Source organism: Rhopilema esculentum, chromosome 2 (genome assembly GCF_057945365.1).
Source record: "Rhopilema esculentum isolate cy_ngs chromosome 2, ASM5794536v1, whole genome shotgun sequence".
NCBI lineage: Eukaryota > Metazoa > Cnidaria > Scyphozoa > Rhizostomeae > Rhizostomatidae > Rhopilema > Rhopilema esculentum.
Genome location: NC_142816.1, coordinates 4,174,734 through 4,190,038, shown reverse-complemented (window position 1 = coordinate 4,190,038; position 15,305 = coordinate 4,174,734). Strand labels below are relative to the sequence as shown.

At 35.4% G+C, this 15,305-nt stretch overlaps 1 protein-coding gene across 1 annotated transcript in view; it reads left to right on the top strand.

Annotated features, from left to right (window-relative positions):
• The window catches only part of LOC135695276 (uncharacterized), a 39,693-nt gene that overhangs the window by 1,264 nt on the left and 23,124 nt on the right, over positions 1 to 15,305 (top strand). The window contains exons 3-26 of the mRNA XM_089109622.1: positions 423 to 622; positions 2,123 to 2,544; positions 3,439 to 3,653; positions 4,393 to 4,587; positions 5,101 to 5,250; positions 5,731 to 5,958; positions 6,383 to 6,453; positions 6,897 to 7,097; positions 7,570 to 7,709; positions 8,302 to 8,434; positions 8,733 to 8,817; positions 9,371 to 9,484; positions 9,685 to 9,772; positions 10,475 to 10,571; positions 11,096 to 11,141; positions 11,493 to 11,548; positions 11,875 to 11,916; positions 12,037 to 12,108; positions 12,810 to 12,895; positions 13,144 to 13,174; positions 13,690 to 13,783; positions 13,910 to 14,014; positions 14,352 to 14,389; positions 15,158 to 15,236. Coding sequence (XP_088965748.1) covers positions 423 to 622; positions 2,123 to 2,544; positions 3,439 to 3,653; positions 4,393 to 4,587; positions 5,101 to 5,250; positions 5,731 to 5,958; positions 6,383 to 6,453; positions 6,897 to 7,097; positions 7,570 to 7,709; positions 8,302 to 8,434; positions 8,733 to 8,817; positions 9,371 to 9,484; positions 9,685 to 9,772; positions 10,475 to 10,571; positions 11,096 to 11,141; positions 11,493 to 11,548; positions 11,875 to 11,916; positions 12,037 to 12,108; positions 12,810 to 12,895; positions 13,144 to 13,174; positions 13,690 to 13,783; positions 13,910 to 14,014; positions 14,352 to 14,389; positions 15,158 to 15,236 — 2,988 coding nt within the window. The remainder of the gene's footprint in view (positions 1 to 422; positions 623 to 2,122; positions 2,545 to 3,438; positions 3,654 to 4,392; positions 4,588 to 5,100; positions 5,251 to 5,730; positions 5,959 to 6,382; positions 6,454 to 6,896; positions 7,098 to 7,569; positions 7,710 to 8,301; positions 8,435 to 8,732; positions 8,818 to 9,370; positions 9,485 to 9,684; positions 9,773 to 10,474; positions 10,572 to 11,095; positions 11,142 to 11,492; positions 11,549 to 11,874; positions 11,917 to 12,036; positions 12,109 to 12,809; positions 12,896 to 13,143; positions 13,175 to 13,689; positions 13,784 to 13,909; positions 14,015 to 14,351; positions 14,390 to 15,157; positions 15,237 to 15,305) is intronic.

Sequence of the window (15,305 nt, the reverse complement as noted above, 5' to 3'; positions counted from 1 at the left end):
TACCTTTTACTGCAAACTGAACATAAAAATGAATATATTACTCTCATTTGAACATATTTTTATAAAAAATCATATTTTGCTCAACATTTAATCAACTGTCAATGTTGAATCTCAAATTAATTTGTTTCTTTAGCAGATATAATGTTTGCTTCTCTTGGACTCCATTGGTAATTTTTCTTTAGGCTCGTGGCACTGATTGGTCAACTATACCGGTCTTGTGCTTGCGTCTTTCTGATTGGCCTATTTCGATCCACAACTGGGTATATATTTTCCATCGTGTTCTTTCGGAACCTTATTCTGACGTTTTATGCTCTGAGGAGTGTCAGACGGAAAAGCTTTTAGTATGTCGTAAAATGTTTGCTTTTTTCAAAGCCATTTTCATATAATGTTTGGTATAATATTTGAGGCTGTTTCAATTTCAGAATCTCTTAGATATAGACAGCCTGCTTGAGGACTTTTTATCAACAGAAGAAGAAGAAGCTAACTCCCCGAAACCAGCTATTTTGTCACAAACAAATACAACAAGATCAATTCTGTATGAGACAAGAAAGCCAAGAGGAAAGAAATACGAGCCACCAAAAACTGCCCTACCTAAAAGAAGGAAGGAAAGTGCCAGTAAAAAGTGTGTTTATTTGAATGTTAAGTTTTTACTTCCATTTTATTATGATATTAAAAGTGAATCAAAAATGTTGTCTGAGACCAAAGACTCATTTAAGATTTTGAGAGATCCCAAGCAGATACTACAGATTTTCTGCTGTTCTTTTATACTGTATAAAATCTTACATTAAGCCTATATCAATTTTTGAATAAATAGTCCTTCTATCCTGGGCTTTTTCTGCCAGTAAAAAAGGTGTGGTGAAAGGGGGGGGGCAAAAAACTAATGTAAATGGCTGGCGCCACCCCTGGATGTCTTTATTTCAAAAAAAGTCAAATGTAAATGGCAGCAGAAATAATCCTTTGAAGGTCTTGCTGCATGCAGTTGATACTCCATATAGCTGATATCGCGGGAAATTTTTTCTGTTTGGTTTAGACAGTATTGTTGCCTAAAATGTTGCTTACCCATGGATTTGGTCGCAAAGAAAAACCATCTGTCATTTGCCTTTGTTTTGAGATGTTTGTTATTGGAAATGTTTGTTTATAGAGATTCCTTTGTGATGTTGTACAATCCCTGAGTCCTTCGTGTGCCCTGTTTCTAGTGTTGTTTTTAATGGAAAACATCAACACTGCACTCTCTCAGCCATGGTTGTAGCCAACTATTGTGTTTAAGGGGGCATTAAGGATTGCGGTGGCTCTCCATTTTCTTCTATCCTGTGCCACATATCTTTATAGCTGTATGATATATCTTCAACCAGCAATTTCGTTGATATTGTCACTCTACCTAACTTTTGGTTTTCCTCTTGTTCTCTTCCTATAAAATGTTCCTAGAAATAAATCATTGCTTATGTCCTTCCCTCTTAGTATGTTTCCAATAAAAGCCACTTTTTTCTGTCTGAAGTTTTTAGTAGCATCTACAGTCATCTTTTCCAGAACCCATAGCTTGATTTTCTCTTCATTCCAACTGATGCTCGGTAAAGAACGGTAGCATCATAATTCAAACGCTTCAATCTTCTTCTTGTCTATATTTTTCAATACCCAACATTCTAAACAGTAACTAGCTTGGCTAAAACTAAAGACCGTAGCAGCATTTTCTTTGTAGAAATAGTTATAATTTGATCTTTCCATATATTCGTTTATAAAACCATTGCAGTCCTTGCTAAACACAATCTTATGCAGATTTTTTTCAAGTCATCATAATTATTGTTGATCAGTGTTCCAAGATGAACCATGGATGATAGAATACCACTCGTTTTTTAAAACAGGTTTCTTTCAATGCGGGGGGGGAGGGATGTCACACCAGCATTCCCACATAGCTATGACCCTGCCCCACCCCCAAAACATTGCTGTTTGATTATACGAACCTTCTACGAAACAACTGAGGAGAATGGAGTGGAACATGGTATTGACAACATACAGAAATTACTGTACAGTACACCCACACTTTTTGCCAGGGGAAGAAACTTGTAATATAAACGTTGATTATGCAGTCATTTGTTATATTGCTTTCATGTTTTTCCTTGTGTAGGAAGCAGCAGGCTGGTAAAGATGCAACCCATCTTCAGTCACCAGCTGGACATTTTGGAGCTCCATCCCCGGTTATTGACCTTGGCATAGAAAAGAACTTGATGTTTGATGATCTTGATGAAGAGTTTTATGACATTGTAAGGCAAAAGTTAAAGTTAGATGTTGGTGGAAAGAAACCAGTCTCACCTAAGGGTGATGAAAGTACTGATATCAAAGAAAGTTTAGCTGCTGAAACAGAAGCTACAGAAGATGAAAGGGATGATCATTTCAATAGCTCTAAGGAAGTTATTCAAAACGAAATTGAAGATCAAAGTTATGATGAAGCGAAGAAATCGTCAGTTGTTATAGAAGAGAGGCAAAGTGATTTAGAGGCTGACAACTACCCAGAAAAGGCTAAGGAAGAAATTATCGAAAATAAAAAAGGTTAGATTTACGAAATAATACTTGATTGTAGAAGTGATCAAATTGCACAATATACAGTTATCTATTGTGAAAGTCTTTGCTTCGTAGCTTAGCACGAGTTTATGCAGAGGTAACCATCGTGATTTTAATATATAATTTTTCATAATAACTTCAAATTACTTTATAGTAGCGTAGTCTTTTCTAAAGGACATCAACCTGGAGGGGTTGAGTATTTGTTTTTTTTCAAAATGGGGCAATATTCTATTGTGTAAAACGAAGAAATTTCACCAAGGTCGCCAATTTTGTAATGATTTGGAAAGCAAGGTCGTCTTTTCATGTAGGTGTTGGTATCTGCCTATATCAAAGCAAAATATCCCGACTTCTGTACCAACCATATCAAATCAAAAGCGCAATTCTTCGCCCCACGTTACTTTCTATCCGTTTTCTCATATTAATTTTTCCTTACCTTGATTGATTATTTGAAGTTTGTACTCTGAGGAGTGTCAGATAACAGGTATTTTCGTATGCTACGTTTAAACTCTTTTGTGCTATCTTAGAAGTGAACGTTACCAAACGCCCATTCGGATTCAAAAAGTGAATTAGTAACTCACTGATTTAATTTGCTTGCATTGAAGACTTGCTTGTTTTTTGTTTAACTGTAAAGCCGTTGACAAAAATTGATACATTTAAGGACCGCACAGCATATTACAGATTCAGGGGGCTAAAAGATTTGGGGGATAAACATGCTCAAAACAATGAGCAGGGCGATTTTTTGTATAATTTTAAGCACATTTGGAAAGTATCAGGGGGGCTAAAACCCTCCGTGGCACCTCTCTGCCTCAGGGCTCCCTGAAAACGTTGACTTGCAACTTCTCATTCGAGCTTTATTTAATTTGAAACTGCCTTTCACCGTAGTACAAGAGCCAATAGACAACGATGATATGGAAAATGAGATATCCAAAGACCAGATTAATCCTGATGAAGAAGATAAAAGATTAAAGGGACAAGATAATGAATTGACTAACGATCTTGCGAAATCTTATGAAGATTATCATGAATCCAATATGAGCTTACAAGAATCTCTCGACCAGGATATCCAGGAGACAGTTAGCATGGATGAAATCCTGAAGGTACGTTTCTTATCATCAACCTCTCCCCCAAAACCTACCATTGAAACTGTTATGCGAGATATGGTAAACTTAGATTGAGGGCTATTTTTGTGGAAAATCGATTTAGCCACGGTTCCAAAGCTGAAATCCTTCAACAATCTTCACAGCTGCTATAACATCACTCAAACATGGGCGTTTGATATTGTTTGTTAAAAGCTCGTGCAATATTACGTGCTTTATTTTCGAGAAAGTTTAAAACTGAAGAAAGCTTGATCACCCCCACCAACGCTTGACTATCAGGCCTGGTATCTATATTCGTAGCTCACTGAGTTGCTTTAGGCTTTCAAAGTCTCTTATTATAAATATGAAAAGCCTTCTCAGTTCCATATTCCAATACTCCTTCACCTGTAACAAACAGGTTTCTAAAAGCTAGAATCAAGGCCTAGGTTTGCCTCCCGCCATTTATGTCTATTTTTTGCTGATATTAGCACTTTTTAATGAAGCCTTAAAAACCTTTTTAGATTTTTACCTATGAAGCTGTTCGTTTGTCTATCAAAAGATGATGAATATTCAAAGAATTCTGAAACTCCTCAATTTGAGTAACAGCTTTCATCTTTGTGAAATATACACCAGGCACTCCTTATCCGATTTGCAGACCTGGTAATGAAACAGAAATAACTTCACAGAGAAATTCTTCAATAGTATGACATTCATCTTTTAACGCTTCTGCAGCCACTCGATACAGGATTTTTTCTTGCAGGCACTGTCTTTGTCAACAAAAATTACAGACGAGGATGTAATAAATGTCATGGGCGAGAAGGCAACAGCTTGCGAAAAACCCCAAATATTGCCTGCAAATAGCACTGCTTTTGTATCGAAGGACGCGTTGCATTATTTATCAAAGCAAAAAAGAAAGAACAGCTTTCTCATCTCGTGGAAGGAATCTAAAGCCAAGGTAATTTCCTTTTTAAAAAATTAAAAGAATATGTCTTTAAAAAAAATATCCTTGTTTTTTTGCCTTTGTCCAAACTGCAAATTCATAACTATCCTTATATTTGTTGGGATCCCTTTTTTGAGAAGATGACCAAGCCAGTTTGTTCTAATAGGTTAGCAATCCCCCCATTCGTATAATAAAGGAGCATGTCCAATAATGAACGGTTGCGTTGCTTTCCGCGGCAAAGACGGGGGCTAATTCATTCAGAAAGAAGTCTTTTGCATGTTCGTCTCCAAGGCAAGTGTGGTGTTTTATTATGTTTTATTAGTTGATTAAAGTGTTTTATTTTTTTAAGTTAGGGATTTTTTTCTATGATTCATTCACCCCCAATCAGAGGGATGCCTCGTGTGAATTTAGGATAAACACATTACCAAGTAAGTACACCTCAGGAATAAGATCTCAAATATTAGTAAGATTCCTTCGCTTCTATGCCTCAGATGATTTTATTACCGTGATCAATCTCGCTTTTTACAGCCAAAAGGAAAAGCAAATTTTCCGCAATCAAACATCCACCATTTTTGTACACAAATACCAGCAATTCAACTACCCAGCCATCTGAAGCTTGTCTCCAAGCAGCAGCATGTTCCTGACAAGTTCAGCATCTTTAAGCCTTTCGGCAGGAAGGTACAGCATTATCTGATCAATTTTAGCAGTTTTAGATACAGCACGTAAAAGAAACTTGAAAATGTAGTCTCTTGTACTCAAATAATGGCCTTTTTAAGCACTTCAAAAAGTCCGAAATAATTGACTTTAAAGACTCAATATGCTATAGATGATCAGAGTTTTTCTGATCATGTTTAGGAATATTTTGTTGTGTAGGACTGTTTGGAATTATGGTACCCAAAAGTATTTGAAACTTCTACTTAAGACTGCTTGAAACAATTAAAAACTAAGTGCGTCTATTTGAAGATATGTATAACTATTTGTAATCATTAAAATAATTTGAGATCTTTTCAGATATTTGTGAGCACCCAAGATTTGTGAGCATGTCCATTTTAAATTATGTGAGACTATTTGAAATCATGTAGGACTATTTGAGAAAATTTAAGACTAAGTATAATCATAATGGTCTTTCGGGTTGTACATAAACTTTATCAACTCTAGATTACAAGTGCCAGTGGCAAGGAAGAAACTTCCAAGGAAGAAGGTGAGATAGCTGAAGATATAGAGCCAAGAATTCTTACCATGATCCAAGAGAAGGAGAAACCATCAGAAGAAGAGGCCAGGCTCACCGATCTTGCCTCAAAAATTCTTGACGAAGCAATGCGACATGTTGAAGACAAAAATGCAGAAAAGTCATTTATGAAGCTGCAAAATATCGTAGACCAGCTTGTAAGTTTTTAAACTGATTAGCATTTTGTTTATATATGTCAGTACAGAAACGATTTCTGTTTCTCAAATATTATGCTTTTTTCCCTCTCCTATTTTCACAAAGTAGTGTGAAGGAAAGTTTTCTGTGTAAGCAAATGTTTGAGGGGGACTAGGGAGACTCGATGGAGGGGGGGGGGTGGTTGGCTGAGCTCCCTTGTTGATGCTAAAAATTAGCAAATTTCTACTTTTGCTATTTGTTTTTTGCAACATTATGTGCACGAGCCCCCCTTGTTATTTTGATAGCACTTCTCCATTGGGTTTTTATATCTATATCTCTTCTTTTCACTCAGTTCGACATTATTGTTTATGTTCTTTAACAAATTTCAATATATAAAAAAATTGTATTAATTTGTTTTGCTTAGAAAAATACTTCTACATCTTTTAGTTTGACGAGAATGACGAAAAGATACTTCAAGTTGATGGTCAAAAAATTGAATTGAAATATGACGCAACGCGGTAAGAAGACATACCTGTCATGTTGTTATAAATCATATTTCTCTAATATCTTATTGAATACCTTATAATTTTTTCCTTAGAAGAAACCTGAAATTGCTCGTTTGCTGTGCCTGGTTGATGCCTGTTTCAACTTTCGTTAATGATTTTTAAGATGCATATGCAGGCCTGAAATGCTTCTTGAATCGACCCATACAATAAGTCTCTTCTCTTGTTACGAATTTGGGAGCCACAAGTTTACCTGCAAGTACTTGATTCTAGCAACTGCGAAAAGTAGCAGCTTGTTGTGAAACTCTATGTAGAACAGTTTTCAATACAATATTATACCCAAATAAAAAACTAGACTAAACTCATAGTCATGACGTAGTATGTATTGATTCTTTTAATATTTGCTGAAATTTGGAAATGCTTTCTTATACTGATAGTCAGGTATCCAATTTTCAAAGGTTGTACTGGACCCCTGCGCCGCCGAAGTTTGATATTCCCCCGGAAGCTGTGAAGCAGCAATTGATACCGAGATATCAAGCACCCATTGACGTTATTGAGGAGGAGATGGAGCGATTGGATGAATTGAATGACGTCATCCAAGATGAATCTAGCTCTGAAGACGATACCGAAATTGAGGTTACAGCTAAACAGAGGCAACGGTATGAGATAAAATGTTTATTTACTCCAGCTGATGTTCACTGTTTCCTTTATTTGCCTAATTTTCATGTTTATATTACTGTTTACTGGTCTGTCTTAAAATACTCGATGTATAGGCAAAGCTGGACATGATTTCTTGTGTAAAACGTAATGTTTCTTTGTTGCAACTCCGAGTTTTACTCTTTAAGACTCTTGCGCAATCCGCATGCTTTGCGACTATAATTAAAAAGACCGGCCTAATATCGTACTGCATAAAAATACAAAATGCAGTCAATTTCTCAAAACAACTGCCGCTTAGCATGCCGGTTGCGCAAGAACCTTTAATGTGATCATAGGGCAACTTTATACCAAAAGGAAAGGGGGCAAGCTTTACGGCAAGGGTTTTTAATCAGAAAAACTCGAGTAAATTTTGTTTTTATCTTGTTTAGGGCCTTTTCTTATTATCCTGTTTCTCCTTATCTGACTCTATTGTAGGATTATTGCGAGAGCACATGGCTCTGCATCTGTTAAAAGAGCCAAGGAAAGACAGAACCTTTTGAGCAGTTTGAATGGCGATACTGCGAGAGGAAGCGGCGAAGTAGAGAAGCCCGATGATAGTCAAGATGAAGACAGGGGTATGATATTTAACAAGATTGAATTGGTTTTGTGTAGGACAAAAAATTGCCTATTTGCACCTATTTAGTTAGCTGAGTTTTTAAATTTCCATCAAGATGAATATACCACCAACTGGAATTTCGTGAAGAAATTATCTGCAAGATAGTGAAGCGGTCACTTTGATTCTGGTTTGACGTTCTGATACCATAATATTTTCACGGACTCATGATTTCAGTTTCTTACTATTTAGTGAGACTTTTGTTAGAAATTAAGTATTTACATGTTAATTTATGATCAGATTTTATTCTTTACGGTTTTTTTCCTATTGATGTTGAAATTTTGGTTTTCATACTATCAATATTTTTGAAAACGTTTCTTTTAACTTTCAAAGATTCAACATATGGAATGTATGAAGTATTGTATGAAGTTAAATGAAACTTGGTGAAATTAGCAATGGCGTTAGGGTTTAGGATTCAATCAACTCAGTTCTATCTTTGTTCCTCATGTTTTGGATGCATACAATTTGCTTCTGCAACAATTAAAGCAATTTTTGATCTCCCATTTAAAACCGTGGATTCTAAAAGTTACAAACTTAGTCATTGTCTTTTGCAGCCACACCCTTGCTCAACTCAGTCTCTGAAGTGCGAAGAATGATGGCGAAATTGCGAGAGGATAAACCCAAAGAAGAGGAACAAATTGATGATGATAAAGTCTCAGTGGATTTTTATGTGGAAGTCCCAAAAAGGTTGATGATGATAATAATTTATTATGCTATTAATATACAGACTATTGTAAAATATTGGAAGTTCATTAATTAGGGTCAGGATTAAGGTATAGAAACAGCATCACGGAGTACTGTGGAAAAATACCTCAAACTTCCGACAAACTTCCTACTGTGGAAAAATACCTCAAACTTCCGACAAGATAGATTTCTTACCCTTTGAAAATCTTTTGGTTTGGGGCTTTAAATGGCAGGGTAAACTGTTTTTGGATGTTTTTAGAATTTTCATTGCAGATTTTGACCAAGTCTTGTTCTTATTTAGGAGAACTGCATCGCAACCGGCCATTCAAATTGATGATGCAAAATTCCAGACGTTTGAATCGGATTTTGATTCATCTGTTCAAGAGGTAGTTATGTTTAATGGTATTTTCCTTGGCCCAAGAAACAAACTTTTGTTTATTCCACGAAAATGCAACTGTTTTTGTAACAGACTCTTAAGAGCAGCATGGCTTAAACCACACGGAACCCCCTTTAAAATCCTTTAACCCGCTTGGTTCAAGGTCCCATTCTACTATTTATCCCAGTTCTAATTGCAAAGCTTTCTGTAATAAATCAACACAGCCTTTTGGGTAATCAGTGAATACCCCGTTTCTGACACTTTATTACTCTATAAATGATAATGAATGTCATGATGAAATGGTCCTTCTAGCTTCGCCCATTGAATAAAGTTAATAAAACAAACTGCATCGGCTAAAAGCTGTTATAAGCATACTTTCGGAATGAAATGAGAACAGTTGGGTTGAAATGAGAACTTTCACAAGCGGATTTTTACCAGCGATCAGACTTTTGCATTTTTCAAAAGTAAAATTTAGTTGAGAGTGGGGATAGTTCTTGAGATATAGACGTTCTAAAGAAGTAGGGGTGGTGTCAAAACTAATAAAAGATGATGCCATTTTTCAGCTTAAGAACCAGTCACAAAGAATGGTTGAAATGAAGGATGAAATATTGAAACAGAGGCAAGATGAAGAGCAGGGGAATCCTGAAGAAACGTTTCCATGTATAACGATTAACGAAGTAAGATATATTTTTGTCTATGTACACAAACATTTTTTAGCTTTTGATATTTCTTTACAATCCAATTTTATAATATCTTCAACATATCCAGCACTTAAACTGGGGTTTCGTAAGAATTTTCTTTTACTTTTCATCTTAAATAACCTTTGTAAATGTTTGTGGTTAATAATTTTTTGAATGTTTTTACTTTTTTCGCATAGCTTAAAGAGTTTGATAATGACGTCAACACAGTGGATAAAGTAGACGATTCTGCTACCGATTCAAATCTAACGATTGGTACTAAAATTGGTAATGTTGATACCTTTTTCAAAATTAATTCACAAATTAGCAAAAACTTTCTATCTAAAGATTCAGGAAACATGTCTTTCAAACATTTGGTACACTTATTCTAATGAAGCCATTTGTTGATCTTAGTTTATATTTGTTTATTTCATTTCATATGTTTACGGATGGTAGCCCTTCAGCAACGCTAACTTTCAAGATGCCCTCCAATGGGCGTTTCAAGGGCCAACTTGCTCTATTGGATCACTCATCATTGTTAAACCTTGGTCCTGCACACCTGTTTAATAAAGCTTCCTACAGCAATGATACTTTAGACTAATTCAACAAAGTCTGCAGTCTTTGTGTGTGACTTCTTTAATAATCGTGTTTGCCCTTTAACAGAGAAGCTAACTGAAATCTGTTTCTGAATTCAACTTGTTCTACTGAAAAATTAGTATTGAATCAGAATCGCTTCAAATTTTTAATTTGCTAAATTGCTCAAGGAAAACTACTGGCTTATTTTGTTTCGTTATTAGATCTTTGCACCTTGGCTTGATCCTTTCCTACTTTTTACTGATCAAAAAAAGAAGACTGTGACAAAATATTTTGGCTTTTGACAGAACACTTTGTATCAGGTCTATTTAAAAAACTGCACTTTCTATTTGAAGTTTTAAGTGTTCTAAAGAAGGTTCACATCTTAGCTTTTTGATCATATCTATTTTTTATTAGAAAGCAGCTTGGTTCCTTCAATCGAAAACTTTAACTCTTCGAGGAGAGACACTAGATTTAGCGAAGCATCGAAGAAGCTATCAGTCAAAGGAACCAGGTTTGTTTTCTGTTGTAGCAAATATGAAACACCGCAATACGCCGAGAATGAACAACAATAAAAACACGTAAATCAGTAAAGGCTAATATTTCGCCCCGGCATACGGGGCTTCATCAGAGCAAAAGTTAACGGGTTGTTTTCTGTTAATGCATTTGCTTATATAGGGGCCTGCGCCGTTCTTTTTTGTACCTGCATTTAATTTAATACATTTAACAGTTCATTTTTTGTTCGATTCAAAATTGTTATGACCTCAGGTATGATAAGCAAAATAGCTGCACCATATTCTACCATTAGAAAATTTTTATCTTCTCAGTTTCTCAGTTTTTAACACCGGATTTTGAGGTTGAATATATTCTTTGCTTCCAACGTTCTGCGGCCTAAAACAAGAAACATTTTGTGTTTTTGAATATAGAATTTCCAGAACTTAGACCTGTTTATTGACAGGTCAAATACCGGGTTTCCATTGTAGCCGTTCTTGGTAGCACTGTGAAAATGTAACAGTGTGCATTTTCCGTGTTTCGTAGGAACTTGATCAAAAAGAAGTCTCCGAAGATTAAGAGGCCAGACCCGGTTTGATATTTTATTTTTTCACAATCCAAGGTTTTCTTTTAACTGTTTGTTATGTGCCGGTTTACAAGTACCAACCACAGACTGCAGAGTAATAACTAATGGAGGAAGAGCCAAACATGTTTTAGAAAGGCTCAACATGTATAGAAGTATATTTTATGGCATTGCTAAAAAAAGGAAGATAGGTTTTTTGAAAATTGAAGGACATCAGCAACTTCAAGCAAACCTCACTTTATTTACATTGAATTTTTAGAAATATATAATGGTATAATGAAGTATTTTCTGGACTCTGTGTTCTCAACTTGAACGTTGAGTCAATGATTAAATTTCCATTTTTATCTATTTCTTTTTCAGGAACGAGAGAGGCAGATACAAGAGTTCTTGCTTCAAGCGCCTCGAAAAATTGAAAGGTCTTATTTTCAAAAAATCTGCTGATCTTATTTTCCTTTGCATTCTGAGGAACAGTAGGATTGAAATTAAAAAATTAAATTCTTTTTTAAGCTGCCTGAATAAGGAGGATAATTTTAGAATGCAGAAATGCTTTATTCAACCGCAATATACAGTGACCCCAGACACAGGGGCGCACTAGGGTGCACAAGGGCGTACATATATTCTGGCTGTTCTGGGAAAATATGATTTTTTATTTTCAAATTCTTATGCATTTTGTATATTTTGTGTATCAAACCTTTTCAATTCAGTAGAGGAATGTCTTATGGTGATTTACTGAATTTTTCAGATCTACATCATTAGGAAACATTCAAACTGTGGGAAGAGAAAGGTATATTACTGCAATCCTTTTACATTGCTAAATTTTCACCAGTACCCATAATATCAGTTTATAATTGCCCATTTTTTAATCCACACTATGAATAACTTATTTATTTCTTTATAATTGCAGCCAAAGACAAAGAAGGCGAAGTTTACACTGTCGTCTTGACTTTGACAAAACTATAGGCTCAAATTTCAAAGGGTTAGTTTGCAAATAAGTGTTCTATTATTTGTTTATTGTCTTCATATTTACATGCATCACAGTAGTGTAATGAACGATATAAAGAATCTTATACTACTCATTTTTATTTTGCATTTTCTGAATAAAGTACTCTCACTGAGACCCTATATTCCTCAATAAAACATCAATATTTTTCAATTTATAGATACTACCTTCTTGTCTCTGTGTGTTAAAATTTAAGATCATTATTTAGCTTTCAGTAATGTTTTGTTATTTTGCATTGTCCATCGTGCTTTGCTAAAAAGCACTGGTTTTTTGTTCTCTTTGATGTTTGGTATATTTTGATTGGATTTAGGCAAATTTTTGTATCCTTTTTGCACATCGGTATACCGAGTCTGCTGTGCTTCTAATAAATATCATGAGTACTACTATATAACCTATTGATATTACTTATTTAGCCTAAGATAGCAGGCAAGCCAGAGCCAGGGGGCTAGGGGGGGGGCTCAAAGATTATGGGGGAAAACTACTTTAAAAATTTGCCAATTTGTCTAGAACTCCACCCCGCCCTCCTCTACTCCACAATATGTTCCGGTGTCCTTGAGTAATTGCTATCAGTGCTAAAATTATTTCTCTACTAGCGCTTGAATTTGGTACCTATAATTTTACACATAGACTCTCCTTGTAATACTATCATTTGTCAAGAATTGTAATTTGTTATCCAGAGATGCATCTGATGCGTTTTATTGGACAAAAGAGAATTACTGGTACCCATGGTTTGATGAACTTTACCCTCCAAGTCTTCCTTCTGGTATGTATTTCTGCCATGTGATTGTTTTATCAATCCACAAACTCAAAAAAATCATTTTTGGATAGACATGAAGACAATCTGATATAATCACTGCGGTATTCATCAAGCGGGCTTGTCTTTATTTGTGTGCAATTTATTCCTTTTTTTATCCCGTGAGCTTTGATCGGAACAAAGTCGACTATACATTGCCCACAAGCAAAGAACACATAGAACACAAGCATATATACATAGTCCTTTTTGCTTTGCAGTTGACGAAGAAGATATTCCTGAGCAAGAGATGTAAGCTTTTTGTCTAATTCCTTGATTGCTTGTTATTTGCTCCAATCAAACTATTGATGTCTAAATAACAAAATAATTTTCACCACAGGAACTTTGAGTTCCTTAAAGGGAAATATTTCATTTGATGTCCTTGTCTTCTTTTTCCTTTTTTGTCTCTTTTTCCCCCTTTGTACCCGTTGTACCTTTTGTCCTCTTTGTGCTTTCTCATTCCCTTTGCCTCCTGTATACCCTTTGTTCTTTTTTTATCTTCTTTGTCCCATTTGAACCCTCTCCCCGTTGTACCCTTTGTCCCTTTTGTCCTTTCTAGTCTCCTTTATCCTTCTTTGTACTTTTTGTCTCCATTGTCCCCTTTATACCTCTTTTCCCCGTTTTACCCTGTTCCAACTTCACAGAGCATCTTCCCTTGTGCTCTATCACCGCACCCTCTGCTTGCTTGCTCCCGTCATGAATATTATTCAATCGTATGATATTGGTCATGTCACTTTACCATTTTATTGTCATCTCTTCCTTGCCAGTGAACCTCAAACAAACATCGATGAAGAAATTTTGCAACAGATTGAGATCATCAAACCACCGGCAGAGTCAGATCCAGAAATAGAGATTTACAAGGTTTCATTAGAAAATATTCTCTTTTTCGTTCCTCCGTGCCTTTTTTTCCACGGAAAATTGCCTCTTAACTTTGTAAAAGTCCGATTTTTGTTTCATTTTTCATATTTTGAAAAATTCTCGTCCTAGTTGCTGATAAACGAAATCGAATCTATGACGTCACTGATAGATTCAACTGATGCTCCAGAAATGTTAGCATGTCATCTTTGTAGAAGAGGTGCTTGCTACAGAAAAGTAAGTGATCGCTGATGTGTGTCTGTCAATAACTTTAGACCAAACCTATTGCGCAATGGCACCCTTTCAAAGTCTCTTTGCCTAACGCACGAACTCAATCCCACAACTCTTTCTTCCTCCCTAGATCTTGTAAACTTTGAAATGTTCTACCCCCTTCCTGTTCCCCAGACCCGAATGCGAGCTCCTTCTGTCTACACAATAGCGGCTTTTTCATTTGTAATAAGATCGAAGTTTTTCTGACATTATATGCTCGGAATAGTGTCAGATAAAAAAGCTTTTAGCAAGTTGTAAAATATTGTTTTCAAGGTCGTATTGACATATGTTTTTCATCTTTTAGACTGGGGATCTGAAAAAAGCAAAAGAAGACTTAGGAAGGTAAGCTTTTCTTGAAAAACATCAATAATCGATAACTCTTTGTGCCTATTTTGTTTTATTGCACAGAGATTGAAGATGGCTTTGAAAAAAGCAAACTTTTTATAACATATTGCACAGAGGTCTTTTGCTTGATACTTTGCCTCTTGCTTGCTACAATTAATACTAACAGTTAACAATATACCAGTGATACATCAATTTTTACGTTATGATTAGGTTATTGTTATGATTCTAATCATTGTTTTACTTTATGACGTATCACTAGATGTCTTTTGTCAGTATTTGGTCCAAAATGTTTCCAGAAGTGTTTATCAGTACTTCATCACATAGTTTATTCAAATCGAAAAAATAACGTCTATGATATGTCTTGATAACGGGCTATGCTCGAAACGTCGTTAATTATTTTTAAAAAAATTTCCTGGTAAAATTTACTTACATTTATCGTTTTTTAAATTCAGCATATTGTACCGCACGCATTTTAGTATATTTATTCAAATCGCAACGAATAACAAGTGATTAAAATATTAAATCGAAGCTTGCTACTCTTGCTCAGTCAGATCTTCATTAACTGCAAAGCGAACAGTGTTATGTTTACATGGGTGTGTAGTAGACTTAGAGCTGAGCTCGCACCATGAAAAAGGATAGATCACACACAACAGTAATCTTTCGTAGCTTTGAATACTAGCTCTCAGCAGTAAATTTGAATTATTGTATTCGATTCTTTTTCAAGTTCTCTCTTGTACTCCATTGTATTCTATTTTCTCTTGACAGAGCAATCGAACTTGAACCAAAGCTCCTCGATGCCTATTGGCACCGACATTTCTTGTTTTTGTTACAAGGGAACACAAAAGTATGCCATACCGTCGCGTCATTCTTTTTCATTTGTTATTAAGCAGATTCATTTGTTTAATTGAAGTAT